This window comes from Durio zibethinus, chromosome 12 (genome assembly GCF_047325235.1).
Source record: "Durio zibethinus cultivar Kanyao isolate XHJ-2024 chromosome 12, ASM4732523v1, whole genome shotgun sequence".
In the NCBI taxonomy this organism is placed as follows: Eukaryota; Viridiplantae; Streptophyta; class Magnoliopsida; order Malvales; family Malvaceae; genus Durio; species Durio zibethinus.
In genome coordinates this window covers 26,596,314-26,609,725 of record NC_143173.1, presented here as the reverse complement: position 1 = coordinate 26,609,725, position 13,412 = coordinate 26,596,314, and the positions used below count along the sequence as shown (strand labels likewise).

The window sequence follows — 13,412 nt, the reverse complement described above, 5'->3', positions numbered from 1 at the left end:
AGGCCTAAGTGCTACTAGCTAGCTTGCTATAGCAATTAATACATGTACATACATCAGCTGAAACCGAAAGCTTCCCAGTTCCCACCCCATCAACCAAAGCTTCGAAGCAAAGATTACATGATTATATATACATATAACAGACAAATTATATATCACTTGGAATCATCTTCCTCTTGACACAGTGACGGATCGGTGAATATATAAAACTGCTAATTCCCTAAGTTAAGCCAATGTGGGAGTGGGACCTCTCCTAGTAAAATATATACATTTTTGTTTAAGTAATTAAATAAACAAAAACAATACTTACAACTTAAAACTACTTATGGATTGGGTGAGTGAAACCAAAATGCAACAATCCCACATTTGTTTCGTCTGTTCAATAGTCAACTTGCTACACCTAGCTTAATTACTATTGTTTCGAGAGAGCAGCTGCACTAATACACTATTATTATTATTATTTTGGTTTAATTCTTAAATGAACCCTAATAATAAATAAAATAGGGGGCAATGGCAATCATTATTCCAAGACTTGCTGTTTAGGATTTTATAATTCTACACTACAATACAAACACAGCTTTTTACGTGATCGATGTTGAGAAGGGCGGGATCACCTAAATCGCCACTGATAAACGGTTTTTTGGCAGGCCTAGGCCTAGCTACCTTGATGTACCCTACAATTTCCCAAACTCTCTCTACATACAAACCCGAAACCCAAACCAAAACCCAAATTATTTAGAAAGCTGGGCTATGAGGATTGAGGAGGACCACCAACATCCCGAGATATCTTATTACTGGCCTTGGCCCTTAGCCTCAACTAAAATTAAAAATAAATAAATAAAATCCAAATGTAAATGTAATTACTAGTTTCCAATTACAACAAAAAAAAAAAAAAAGAAAAAGAAAAAATCCAATTGCAAGGCAGCCAGGGATGGCAACGGGTCGGGTCGGGGCGGGTTTTTGCTCGCCCCGAACCCGACCCGATTTTAAATATACAATACCCGTACCCGTACCCGACCCGAAAATTTTTTTATTTTTAATACCCGAACCCGACCCGACCCGACAGTGTATAAAATCAAATCCGACCCGACCCGACCCGAAATTAATAAAATATTATTTTAAATATAAATATAAAATTAAATATATATAAAAATATATATAATTAAATGTAAAATTTAAAAAATAATTAAAAAAATAAATTTTTTATATATATCGGGTCGGGTAGGGTCGGGTTTGCTTAAAACCCGACCCCGAAATTTTTTTGACTCTACCCGACCCTACCCGACCCGATACCCGATTTTCAAAAAAAAAAAACCGACCCTAAGGGGTCGGGTCGGGTCGAAACCCGACGGGTTCGGGTGATTTTGCCCACCCTAAAGGCAGCCAACGAGCGCATTATAATTTATAACCGGCACGATGCGCGCAACCAACGCATGCTTGCCGTTTCCTTTCCTTTTCATTTCTCACCAAAAAATAAATTAAAAAAACCTCTCGCTTTTTAAAAAAGAAAAATACGTCTACTAATAGAAAAAAATTAAAAAAAAGGCCATTAAATTCTCTCTCTCCCTCTCTCTCTCCCACGCACTCTTCACGTCTCTCTCCTCTGTATCTTCATTCATATTCATTCATTTCCTTCAAAAAAAAAAAAAAAATCAAAGAGCCAACAGAACGTATATAAAATCACTCAACTGAATGCGGTTTCTAGATCAAGATAGATTTTGATTCTCTTTTCTATAGAAACAGAAATTTAGGGTTTGTGTCTTCTTTTTGGCTGGAAGAGACGAAAAGATATGCCGTTGACGAGGTACCAGATAAGGAATGAGTTCAGCCTGGCGGATCCGGAGCTCTATAGAGCGGCCTTCAAGGATGATCCTGAGGCTTTACTTGAAGGCGTCGCCATGTCTGGCCTTGTTGGTGTTTTGCGTCAGCTCGGTGACCTCGCCGAGTCAGTCTCTCTCTCTCTCTCTCTCTCTCTCTCTTTCTCTTCCTTTTTGTCGTTTTTTTCCTTTTTTTTTTTTTGGGTAGGGAGAGGGATTTTATCTGGTTTTAGCTTCAATTTTCGCTATATGCCAGCTCATCAATCTTTTAGGCTTTGAATTTTATGTTTTTGGAGCTGAATTCTTGCTGTTAAATTTTGATTTCTGTTTGGAAGCTGTGCTTTTAAATTTACAAAATTACAATAAACTAATCAGATTGGTTAAATTTTCTTGGTTAGTTAGTTTGCTTAATACGAAATTTCTTTTGCTTTAAGGTCGAAGTTATAGAAATAACCAGAATCTGTTAAAAGTTTTCTCATATGTATCGAATCGGAATTTTAACTCCAGCCATTCGAATCTGAGACATGCTTGGAAATTGGTCACCTGTTTTTGTGATCAAATTTCTTTTCAAACGGTGTGTTTCTAGGTATATTTAACGTTTTATGCTTTTTGGTACGTGTGCCACCCACCAATTTAGCACTCAGAATTCGAAATTTCTATTCAATTTAAAGTGTATCCTTTTTTTTTGAAGAAAAATTCATTACACAAATTACAACTATGCATATCGGGAATTCCTTTATAGACCAGGATTCATGGTATGACTGGCACATTTACTATAGATTTCTATTGGAGTTGTAGCACTTTGATGGCAAATTTGATTTTTTTTTCCTTAAACACTTTCTGTCTGTTTTTAAATTGCCTTTCATTCGAAATTGATAAAGGTTTGCTGCTGAGATATTCCATGACTTGCATGAAGAGCTAATGGCAACTGCTGCAAGAGGCCATGGTCTAATGGCTCGAGTCCTACAACTTGAGGCGGAGTTTTCTTCCATTGAGAGGGCTTTTTTATCACAAACCAATCATTCATTATTCTTTACCAATATAGGTTAGATTCGACTCCTTGCTAACACATTTTTACACTAACATGTCATCATATTTATGTACATGTTCTTAACAAAATGTGTTTTTCTATTCACTATTTGACTTTTATCCTTGGGTTCTGGATATCATTTCTTGTCACAATGGGGCACTTTGGCATATGTTTTGGTTTCTTATGTTTGTATTTCTTCTGCATATGATTGCATTATTGGGACTTGGTTCTATATGTTTTTGAAACAACTGCATTAGTTTCTAGGGGTTGAGTACCTGGTGCCAACGGTATGGGCATTTACAAGTTTCTTTCCTCATGTGCTGTCACCACCTAGTGTAAAGAGAAAGTTTGTTTACCTAACCAAAAGAAGCATCTTTTGATGAATTTTTCCCAGTGGAGTTTTCATGGAATTAGCATGCATGGATTCAGTTTGCATTCCAATACTCATGTTTGGTATGCAAGAATGAAATGGGAACTGTGATCATGGCTTATGATGAGTCAGCTTTCAGTGATGGACGTAATTAGTGATTTTTTTTTTTTGGTTCTGAAATAGAATATTGGAGTTTTCATGCACAAAGGCATTATCTGCTAAGCTGGTCAATAAATATATTATGTTTTTGCAGGTGTTGACTGGCATCCTAATCTGCGCACTGAACATAATCTGATCACTCGAGGAGACTTACCTTACTGTGTGCTGGATTCTTATGAGGAATGTCGGGGCCCACCACGGTTATTCCTTTTGGACAAGTAAGATTACTTTATTGATCTTAACTGTAGTAAATTTGTTGCAAGGAATTTTCTTTCGGATGATAAAGATTCTAATAATTTGTGAATTGTTCCAGATTTGATGTCGCAGGTGCTGGGGCAAGCTTAAAGCGTTACACTGATCCGTCTTTCTTTAAATCAGAATCAGCTTTCCCTGGAATTGCACTGGTAGAAGTTCAGAGAGAAAAGAAAGCCCGTAAAGTTAAGGTACTGATGGAAAAAAAAAGAAAAGAAAACAGAAATGTGACTCCTTTATTTATTTATTACTTTTTTTGGGGGGAGGCTATGTATGAATGACCCCATCGATAGTATTGATAAATTGAATTTTCAGTCACTGTGCCACTTATCCCCTCAACTTTTCATGGAAGGTATCTGATTAGATTTCTTTTTTGGCAGTTATTTTAGCAATTTGCAGTTTATCCCATTTATTGCAGAGATTGAGAGATAGGAGAGATAGGTCTGTACTATGAGCAAAAGTTTCTACCTCTTAATGGAAAACCTTGAGCCTGCCTGGAAAATACTGATGTTCACCCTAGCAATAATTTTAATTAGACCAGTTTCTTTAATTTCACTGGAGAAAAATATTTCTTTTATGGTTGAATTACCCTTTTTCGATTTCAGTTCATGATAGGCATCCATGAGTTTGTGTTTGTGCAGACTCGTGGGAGGGTTGGAGATTAGCTTTAGTGTCAAACTTAAAATATTTGATTGTGACGTGTGCTTTCATGTGAACAGCACACTTCATATCTCAGGCCCTACTCGGTTTGAGGTGCACTTGTTGCATTTGGAGTGATTTGGGCAAATATTATCAAAGTACTAATTAAGTTTCTTCTCATCGGTATGAAACATTCCTTTTCCTTTCTTATATCAATAAAGTGAAACTATTTGGTTAAAAAGGCTGGCATCGAATGGTAACTTTTTGGTGCATCATGGTTTTAGCAATCAGCATGGAATTTTCTCTCTATTTTCGGGTAGCTGCGCTATACAGTGTTTTTGCCTGTGTCCTTATAGTCTCTGATATTTTATTTCTGGCAGAAGAAAGGATCACGCTGGAGTAATGGAGATACTCCAGAATTTGCAACAACATCACATGCCAAGTGAGTCCTCGAATTCTGCATCTTTGCCTTAGATATTTCTCCTAGTTGATTAAGCGTGCATGATTAAAGGTTTAATATGGTTTCTTGGTGATTGAATTGCTTTCTAATAGTGCAGATTGCATCAGCTGTTTTTGGAGGAGCGTATTGAGAATGCTTACAATGACCCTGCTCGTCTTGTAAAACTGAAAAGAAGGCAATTAAATGAATCTCCTCTTGACTCAAAATCTGGGAAAAGTTACATGGAGAAATTCCTGGAGACTCCTTCACTGGCGTGTAAAGCGGTTTGTGAGACCTCTGGTACTCCACCACCTGTGAGATCGACATTGGATAATTCTAGTGAATCTTGGCATGAAATTAGTGCAGTGAGTCCTGTGAAAAAGTCTGCACAAGGAAAGGAAACCTCAAGTTCTTCACCTTCTGCACGAGTTGTCCTGAAACCATCCACACGAGAGTTGAATGGAGAAGTCATCGATAGAGAGATTGTGAAGATGCCTGATCCAACAGCTAATTTCACAGATGGAATTCTCCTTCCCCTTCATAAAGTAACAATTGAAAAGGAAATGATAGTAGATGGAGAAGGCAGAAAAGAATGCAGCATAGATGGGGACCATTCTGATGACATGGCCAGTGAGGTTGACAATTACATGGATGCCCTTACTAGCATGGAGTCTGAAATTGATACAGACAATGAATTCAGATCTAAAAATGATATTGGCTTCATAAATTTTGGAAAATATCGAACGGGTTCTGATGCAAATGAGGAAAAGCTCGAGGTCCAAGCCCATTCATCAGATTCTCAATCAGTTGGGATCTCCTCTGCATCTGATGGTGGAAACTGCTTGTTCAAGAAAGGAAGATCTAGTTTTTCCTACTCTGATACTATGGACAATCTGGCTGAAGATGTGCCATCAGATGGTGACGTAGCAGCTAGAGTCTTCCCTTCTGATAAAAACAGTGTTACTGAGATTGTCAAGGCACCCTCCATTCAGTTTCCTGCATGTTCAGAGATGCAATGTTCCAGTTCTGATAAGGTTTTGTCACCAAAAGATACCTTTTTTGGTGAATGCAGGCTTGCTGATCTTGGAGAAGCATCTTATAGTTCATGTCTTGAAGATTTGAATTCAACGTACATTTTGTTGGATCAAGCAAGTTCAATGGAAGTTTCTTTGCCGGAACCACAGCTTGATGAGGTGTGCTTTAATGGTGTCAAAAAGTTTTCTGATTTGTCAGACAGTGATGGTGGAAAATATCTGGCTGATTCTTCAGAAGTCATTTTGGTTGATTCTTCTGAGAAACAGGAGGTTTCTTTGATCAGTCTTTCTTCTGAAAGCCATCCAGTGGATGAGTTAGACAGTGGAGACACAAATGTCTCTTCTGATGCTTTCCTACATTTATCAAACATATTACAGCTTGCTCCTGAAAGGAGAAGTGCTAATGATCCTTTAGATGAAGTTCTTAAAGCAGCTTTTTCTGAAGAGAGTTGTGCTGAAAATTCGGTCAACCAAATGATTGGTTCACCAAATTCTGTTATTCAACCAACAGAGGAGCAACTCCCTTTTTCAACTTCGGCAGAAGTAGAAAGAAGTTCAGGTATTATACTATCACCTGAAGGTTTGGATGTTATGAAGCCTGTCAACTTATCTTCGGAGGTCAATGATGATACTTTAGAGGCTGGTCTCAACTCAGAATGTATGACTCCTTTGGTGGAGACTTCACAGACTTGTGGCTTTAATGAACGGCAGTTTTCAGACATATTACACGATGATACACAACTTGAAGCTGACCCTACAGATATAGGATCTTCTTATTCTGAACAGAAACAAAATGTTGATGAACTTTTTGATGCTGCAGAGGGGGAAGAAACTAGGGAATCTACCTGCAGTGTGAATGCAGTGGAAGGGGATGCTATCCCTTTTGATCTTCCATCTCATTGCAATGATAATTTGGACCTCAAGGATCATGTGGGCTTAGATGATCTGGCAACTAAAAATGTTCATGCTGAAAGTATTGCAGCAGTTTCCATTGCTGCTTTTGGTTCTGCTGACTTTGATGATGCTGTTGATAATACTAGTTTTCAGTCTTCAAATTTGATTTGTTCTCTATCTGGAAAACTGATGAATTTGGAAGAGTCTCTTTCTGGTGATGGGGAGCTATGTCAGGAAATTTTGGAATCTAATGAGGTTATTTCTCAAGTATGTCTTATAGAGTTAGATACACGACAAGAAAGAAATCAAGTGGAAGGTGCTCTAGCAGATATAGATTCCACTTCATGCAAATCAGTCACTTGCAACAATTCCAATTTAGAGGATGATTCTCTGGCTGAGCTAACTAAAAATAGTTTGAATTTCATTGATTTAACCACTGCACCATCTTCTTTGGAATTGAGTGATCAAGACTCAGAATCGAAATATTTGAGTCATCTGATGGACAGTGGGGAAGAAGTGGTGTCTTCACCTACGTATTACCTATCTGAAAAAGAAACTTCTATAGAACAGTCATTAGACTTCCATACTAATCAACATGATGTGGGAAGCCTGCATACAGTTGAAGATAGTTCAAATTCATTAAATCCCGTGTCCAATCAGATACCATCTCTGGATCATGTTGATCAGGAAAAATGCTTACAAACGTCTTTTGAACATTCCAAAGAAGGCTCTTCAAGTCAACCTTCATTAGAGGTTTCACAACAATCAGTTAGGCAGGATAAGCAAGCAAGTTATCCATCAGATCCTATACATCCTGCCTTTGTCCTGCAGTCTGAGCCAACTAAAGTTAGTATGGAGGCAATGCCACCATTGCCCCCTCTTCCTCCGATGCAGTGGAGGATAGGGAGAGTTCAACATGTTTCTTCAGCTGCACAAAGAGAATTGGTTGAACATGGTCAAGAGTCATTCCCAATGATAACACAATACAGAACTGACGAGAAAGCTCAATTTGGTTTATCAGCATTAGAGAAGGGGATTGAACTGTCTAGAAACCCATTTTTACCTGTCTTGGATGGTGAAGAGAAGTCTGGTAATGTGTCTGATCAATTGGCTGCTAATTTCATGCAGCCTTGTCCTTTTTCTTTTCTCCCGCCAACTGCTGATTACAATGCTAATAGCCAATATAATGGTGCCTGTTTAAATAGAACACACTCAAACCCATATTTGACATTAGCCATAATACCCATTGAAAGCCTTGAATGTGGTTCCATTGCTATGGAGGGTGATAGGGTAGAAGCCAGTTGCTCCTTGCCTATGCCAGCTACTGATACAGCTTGTAGACGTATTCCTGTATCCTCAGATGAGAAAACAACATATCTTTCAAACCAATTTGTACTGGATACAGGTTTAGAAGGTGAGCACCACAAACAAAATTCTGAGGGAGAACATGAGAATCCTCCTGATATATCTCTGCCCCCACCAACTAAGAGAGAGGTACAGATTCGAACCAAGGTAGCAGAGGATCTTCCTGCCAACGTAGAAGGGCTGTTTCCAGTCAAGGAAGAGGAGCAGCCTCAGCATGGTTTGGCAGCTTCAGCACGAGAAACTGCACAGACATCAGATGCCATCTTTCAGCATGGTTTGACATCTCCTGAGGAAGAAATTGCATTGGCATCACATACAACTCTGCAGGACAATTTGTCAACTTCAGAGAGAGAAGCAGCATGGTCATCAAATACACTTGCTCTATTACCAGTTGTTGAAGATGGAAACTCAAATGGGAATCCAACGATTAAACTTCCTCGACCTCGCAATCCTCTTATTGATGCTGTTGCTGCTCATGGCAAAAGCAAGGTAATTATAGCCTTGCATTTCAATTTTTTCCGGTATGGCTTTACTTCCTGTGAAGTAACAGTTTGAATTTTCTGCAGTTGAGAAAGGTAACTGAGCAGGTTCGACATCCAATCATTCCAAAGATAGATGAAAGAGATTCATTGCTGGAACAGATAAGAGCCAAGGTTAGACCAGTTCCACTAATAGTTGACATTCTTTTTCTTCTCTTTTAAATGTGGGAAATGCATCTGTTAGATAAACTGAGGGGCTGGTTTTTTTTGGCTTTCTACAGTCCTTCAACTTGAAGCCTGCAGTGGTGACCAGACCCAGCATTCAGGGTCCTAAAACCAACTTAAAAGTTGCAGCAATCTTCGAGAAAGCAAATGCAATTCGCCAGGTTTATGTTTCTCCTTGTCTTTTTGTTTCTCTTTTTTCCCCATTTTTATGAGTGTAAAATGCTTAAAATATGCTATGTTCATCTTCAATATATATATATATATATATATATATATATATGTTCTATGTTCAAATAGGCATTGGCTGGAAGTGACGAAGATGATGATGAAGATGGTTGGAGCGATTCTTGAAAGGATCTTACGCAATGGCACATTTTTTGTGGTTACTTCTTCAAAATGTTTGAGCCAATTAATTTCCCCGTCTTAGTGAATAGGAAAAATATTTTTGGTCTAGTCACTGGTGTATTCTTTTCCTCGACATTCTCATTCTGTTGGTGTATAATATTCTGACTTTTTTCCCGTGTATCTCACTCACACAATGGGGACTTAGTCACCGGCACTTGCCCTGCTATATGTTCACGGAGTCGGAATCCAATGTGCGGTGAAATGCTTATAGAAGAACCGAGTTTCATGGCTCAGCGTGCAAGCCTCGTTCCACTGCACTGCCAGTCGAATGCCGTGTCTTAATATTATTTGAAGATCTGGAAAGGTGTAAATTGCTTTTGAAAAATCAGTAAATATAAATTTTGATATGTAGTTTGATAATTAATTCCGCGGGGGGTGTTTGTGTTGGAATGGATGTGACTGCTGATGGGCTCAATAGTCAATTTTGGTTGGAATAAACATATTTTTCGTGGCTTTGTAAATCAATCAGTACCTTTTCTCAGCAGCGTAAAGGAAAACTCATGAAAATGGAAATTAAAGAATACATGTTGTTCTGAGAAGGGACTAGGAAGGGACCTACAAGGTCTACTCTAAATTTTCGTTGTTTTGTTAGCACTCCAACTTGGGGAACTAAGGGGAATGCTTAAATGAATTTTTTTCCTATAAAGACAAAATTATCAATTTTTAAAAAAATTATAAATTTAAAATTACAATCATAATCAATTATTACATTTAAATAATTAATTAACAAATTAAAACAAATGAAAATATAATTAGATTATTAAATTCATGTATAGTGAGATTTGAATATAAAATTTTGAGATCTTAAGATTTTTTTTTATTACTAAATCAAGACTTTATTGGTCAGAATTATTTTTAATTTAATATTATATTTTATAACTCACAAAAAATAATAGTAATAAAATGAGTAAAATGCATTATAAATTATTAACTATTCTTTTTCCTTGTAAGACTTGAATTTAATTTTTACTACCAGCAAGTTTTTTGATAAATGATTTGTAAAAAACTTGTAAGTGACACGCTTCCACACATTTAGTGTTTTTTTATTTTTTAATGCCCTTAGGTTTTGCTTAATTCATTTTAGGGGAAAATCGCTACCGAGCGCAACCAGCAACATCTCGCAAAGGCCACCGCACAGCATCTCAACAGGGGGGAAAACGCAAAACCCTCAACGCAGAACCGACAAATTGTAAGTGAAGACAAGCACAAGTCCAAAGGGACGATGGAGAGCTCTAGTGCCAGTCAACGCCTGCCACTCTCGGAGGTTGTCTCCGATTGCGTCAAACATTGGTTCAAAGACACTCTCAAGGAAGCCAAAACCGGCGATGTCAACATGCAGGTTCTGGTTGGTCAAATGTACTATAGAGGTTATGGGGTTCCTCGAGATGCACAAAAGGTTTTTTTTTTTTCTTCTTTTTCTTCTTGGATTCTTAAAAGGTTTCTTCTTTTTTTATTTCTTTTCATCGGGACTGATTTTATCTTTCTGATTCTGCTTGTGGGGTTGAGGATTTATGCTTTGCTATATTTGATTGCTGAAGAAAAAGTAATACAAATATATAATAAAGTTATAAACTTTGTCATTTTTCTCTTGTTTAAAATTCTTTAAATGATGAAGAAAAGTTTGGAGCATTTGTTTTCTTTTCTTAGCTTCCGAGATTAACTAAAAGGAGCAACAGGGTTTTGGATTCTTGATTTTATTTCCTCCTCTCTTTTCTTTTTTTCCAATCCAGTTGGTCTTTGTTTATAAGTTTTATTTTGGTCTATTGGGATCATAGGGAAGAATTTGGATGACAAGGGCATCGAGGATGCGCTCTTCGGTTTGGAAAGTCAGTGATAAGCATCCAGGTGCCCCTCTGTGACTATTGCTATCCTCATCACCTTGTAATCGTAGTAGTATAATACTAGTATAATAATTGATTGCATTTTCTGTTTGCTTTGGGGATTCTTTATTAGGTTATAATGCAAGTGATTCAGATTCAGATGAAATGAAGGGTGATTCTTGAGATAACACACTTGGTCTCTGCATTTTGGATGTATAGAACTGTGAGTGACTTATTGCTTTGCTCTGATCTTCTTCGCTTAATTCTCTTTCTTCACTGCAGCGAATCTTTTATAAGAAGAATCCTAAGTTTTTATGCAGGGGAGTTTGCTTATACCATTAAGTTCTCCATCCCTGACTCTTGGGCTAGGAATTGACCTCAGAATACTGGAGATGCTTATGTTATTCTCATTTTAGATATTAACATTTTATATTCTTAGGCCGGAGACTGAGGCCTTTTCTGTAATAGTCTAGCATTGGATAATATGTAAGTTTAGTTGTATCCTATTATTTGCTACAAATTTGCCTAGAATTACACAAGTTTTGTATAGAAATGGAATTGCCAGGATTGTGGAGCACCGGGACAAGCTCTTCCTGTCACAAACTCACAATGGTTGACTATGTTTGATGAAGCTGTTTCTTTTTTAGGCTTGGACTTTGATGAAATAGGAATACCCGGCATAGTCTAGCAACTGTTGTACTTAAATTTCTGATCGTCTGCTAGATGTTTCTTTTATATGGTTTGGAGACATTTATTCTTGTATTTAAGCCAGTCTCAGATTACCAACTTTTGTTCTCCATATCCCTTTTATAGGACTCTTTATGTAGGCCTGATATATATTAGACTTGTTTAATAGGATTCACTTAACTAAAGAAAAATAGCAAGAGCCTCAATTGTAAGGTACGTTGGGTTAAAACTAATTTATATGTTCTTACCCTTTTGAGGATTGTGGGGAAAGGGGAGTGATGGGGTATAAATGTGATGAGTTAAGCTGAGCTCTTTCATGTACAGGATTGGATCATTATATACAAGCTTGAGCTTCATATGAGCTTGACTCAAGTAGGTGTTCTTTACTAACGAGTCTATACAATCTCAAGCTTGATCCCATGCATTAGTGATCTCAACTCATGCCATATTTGAGCTAAAGCCAAGCTGAACCCTAATTTTTTCCAAGCTCAAGTGGCTTATGAGCTGCTCAGCTAAGGTGCAGGCGTAGTAGGTATAGATTGTTCTCTCATTTTCACCCTTGTTTAAGTGCACTTGGGGCTACAAATACAAGATGAAATCTCAATTCATATTTGTAAAGTTGCTGATCAACTAGATCGAAAGCTCATTTTGGTTCTTTCTAGTCAATTTTAATTGGTCCCAATGTTTTATGTTCAATACAATTGAAGAGAGGTCCACTTACCAGACACATTCTTTCATCATATATATGTGCTTAGGATTAGACTTATCATGTACTCATGAAACCTTTGGCCATTGCTTTTCATAGCTGCCACCAATGCATTAGATTTTGATATATAGGTTCTTGGTACTGGTTACTTTTTAGTTATAAATTTGTGGATTGCATTTCCATTGACAATGTACTTCTATGCTTTTCTGTAGTTTAGGTAGACTTGGTCTTTGCTCTACAAATATCCATTAGCTGTGAATCCCATCTGAGGTAGATATATATATATATATATATATATATATTGGTTACTGATCATGTAATTTTTTCATCTTTAACAGAGGGAAATACGATGCATTTGATTGAAATAATGAATTTTCCACATCAAGGTCAGGACATCAAGGATTGCTACTCATTTCCTATCTTTGTTTAAATATTTATCTGTTTCAACTTTCAACCCTTCAAAAAAAAAAAAAAAAAAGATTGCTTGCTTGCATTCCAAGATTGCAGCCGTAGCAGTTGAAACTATTTGGTCTATGTTACGCATAATATACGAGTATCGATTGATAAATGTAGTCAATTTGATGACAAGCAGCCGATAAAACTATGTATAATGATTAGATGAGATGAGAACTGAAATTAGGAAAGTATACTTACTGGTATAAAATAATAAGTAGAATTAACACTGATGATATGGAGCCAAGTACCATCCAAGATATTGTGATTTGAAACAAGAATAAACCTTTGCAACATGCAGGAGTGAAAGAAAACATTGTATCCTTAATTACCAAAAGATTCATCTGATGATCTCCCTTCACGCATAATTAATTAGTGGTAATAAACAATTACATGAGCTCACAAGATATATATTTAGATATAGTTCCTGTGAAGGGATAATTTAATATAATAAAGTTTCTCTTGTATTGGGTAATCAATAAAAACATCCCTTTCACTTTGGCAGTCATTGAAGGATAATGGACTGTCCAAAAATATTCTTTTGTGCAGAAGAATGAATTTCCAAGAAACAAGGGACAGGTGCCAAGGCATGTCCAGAATATTTGGTTTTGATTAAGACAACGAATTAGGTACATACGGGA

General features: G+C 37.1%; 2 protein-coding genes across 9 annotated transcripts; both read left to right on the top strand.

Annotated features, from left to right (window-relative positions):
• The first annotated feature begins 1,576 nt into the window (after positions 1-1,576).
• On the top strand, positions 1,577-9,472 carry LOC111298033 (protein SCAR2-like). Of its 3 annotated transcripts, none has more exons than XM_022892722.2 (9): positions 1,577-1,942; positions 2,696-2,859; positions 3,468-3,591; positions 3,687-3,816; positions 4,645-4,706; positions 4,822-8,485; positions 8,563-8,649; positions 8,757-8,861; positions 8,998-9,472. In XM_022892722.2, the coding sequence occupies exons 1-9, from the start codon at positions 1,788-1,790 to the stop codon at positions 9,049-9,051; spliced, it is 4,545 nt and encodes a 1,514-aa protein (XP_022748457.1). In that variant the 5' UTR covers positions 1,577-1,787; the 3' UTR covers positions 9,052-9,472. The 3 variants fall into 3 exon arrangements, with proteins under 3 accessions (XP_022748457.1, XP_022748462.1, XP_022748460.1); XM_022892725.2 differs by lacking the exon at positions 1,577-1,942 and adding an exon at positions 2,014-2,569; XM_022892727.2 differs by lacking the exon at positions 2,696-2,859.
• Positions 9,473-10,132: 660 nt separating this feature from the next.
• Positions 10,133-12,811, top strand: LOC111297277 (uncharacterized). Of its 6 annotated transcripts, XR_016326231.1 has the most exons (5): positions 10,140-10,501; positions 10,881-10,950; positions 11,059-11,148; positions 12,531-12,588; positions 12,657-12,811. XR_016326231.1 is itself a non-coding variant. In XM_022891960.2 (4 exons), exons 1-3 carry the CDS (start codon positions 10,328-10,330, stop codon positions 11,106-11,108), a joined length of 294 nt encoding a protein of 97 aa, XP_022747695.1. In that variant the 5' UTR covers positions 10,140-10,327; the 3' UTR covers positions 11,109-11,148; positions 12,657-12,811. The 6 variants fall into 6 exon arrangements, 5 of the variants coding, with proteins under 5 accessions (XP_089597684.1, XP_022747695.1, XP_022747696.1 ...); XM_022891960.2 differs by lacking the exon at positions 12,531-12,588; XM_022891961.2 differs by lacking the exons at positions 12,531-12,588; positions 12,657-12,811 and adding an exon at positions 11,246-11,711.
• Positions 12,812-13,412: the final 601 nt, after the last annotated feature.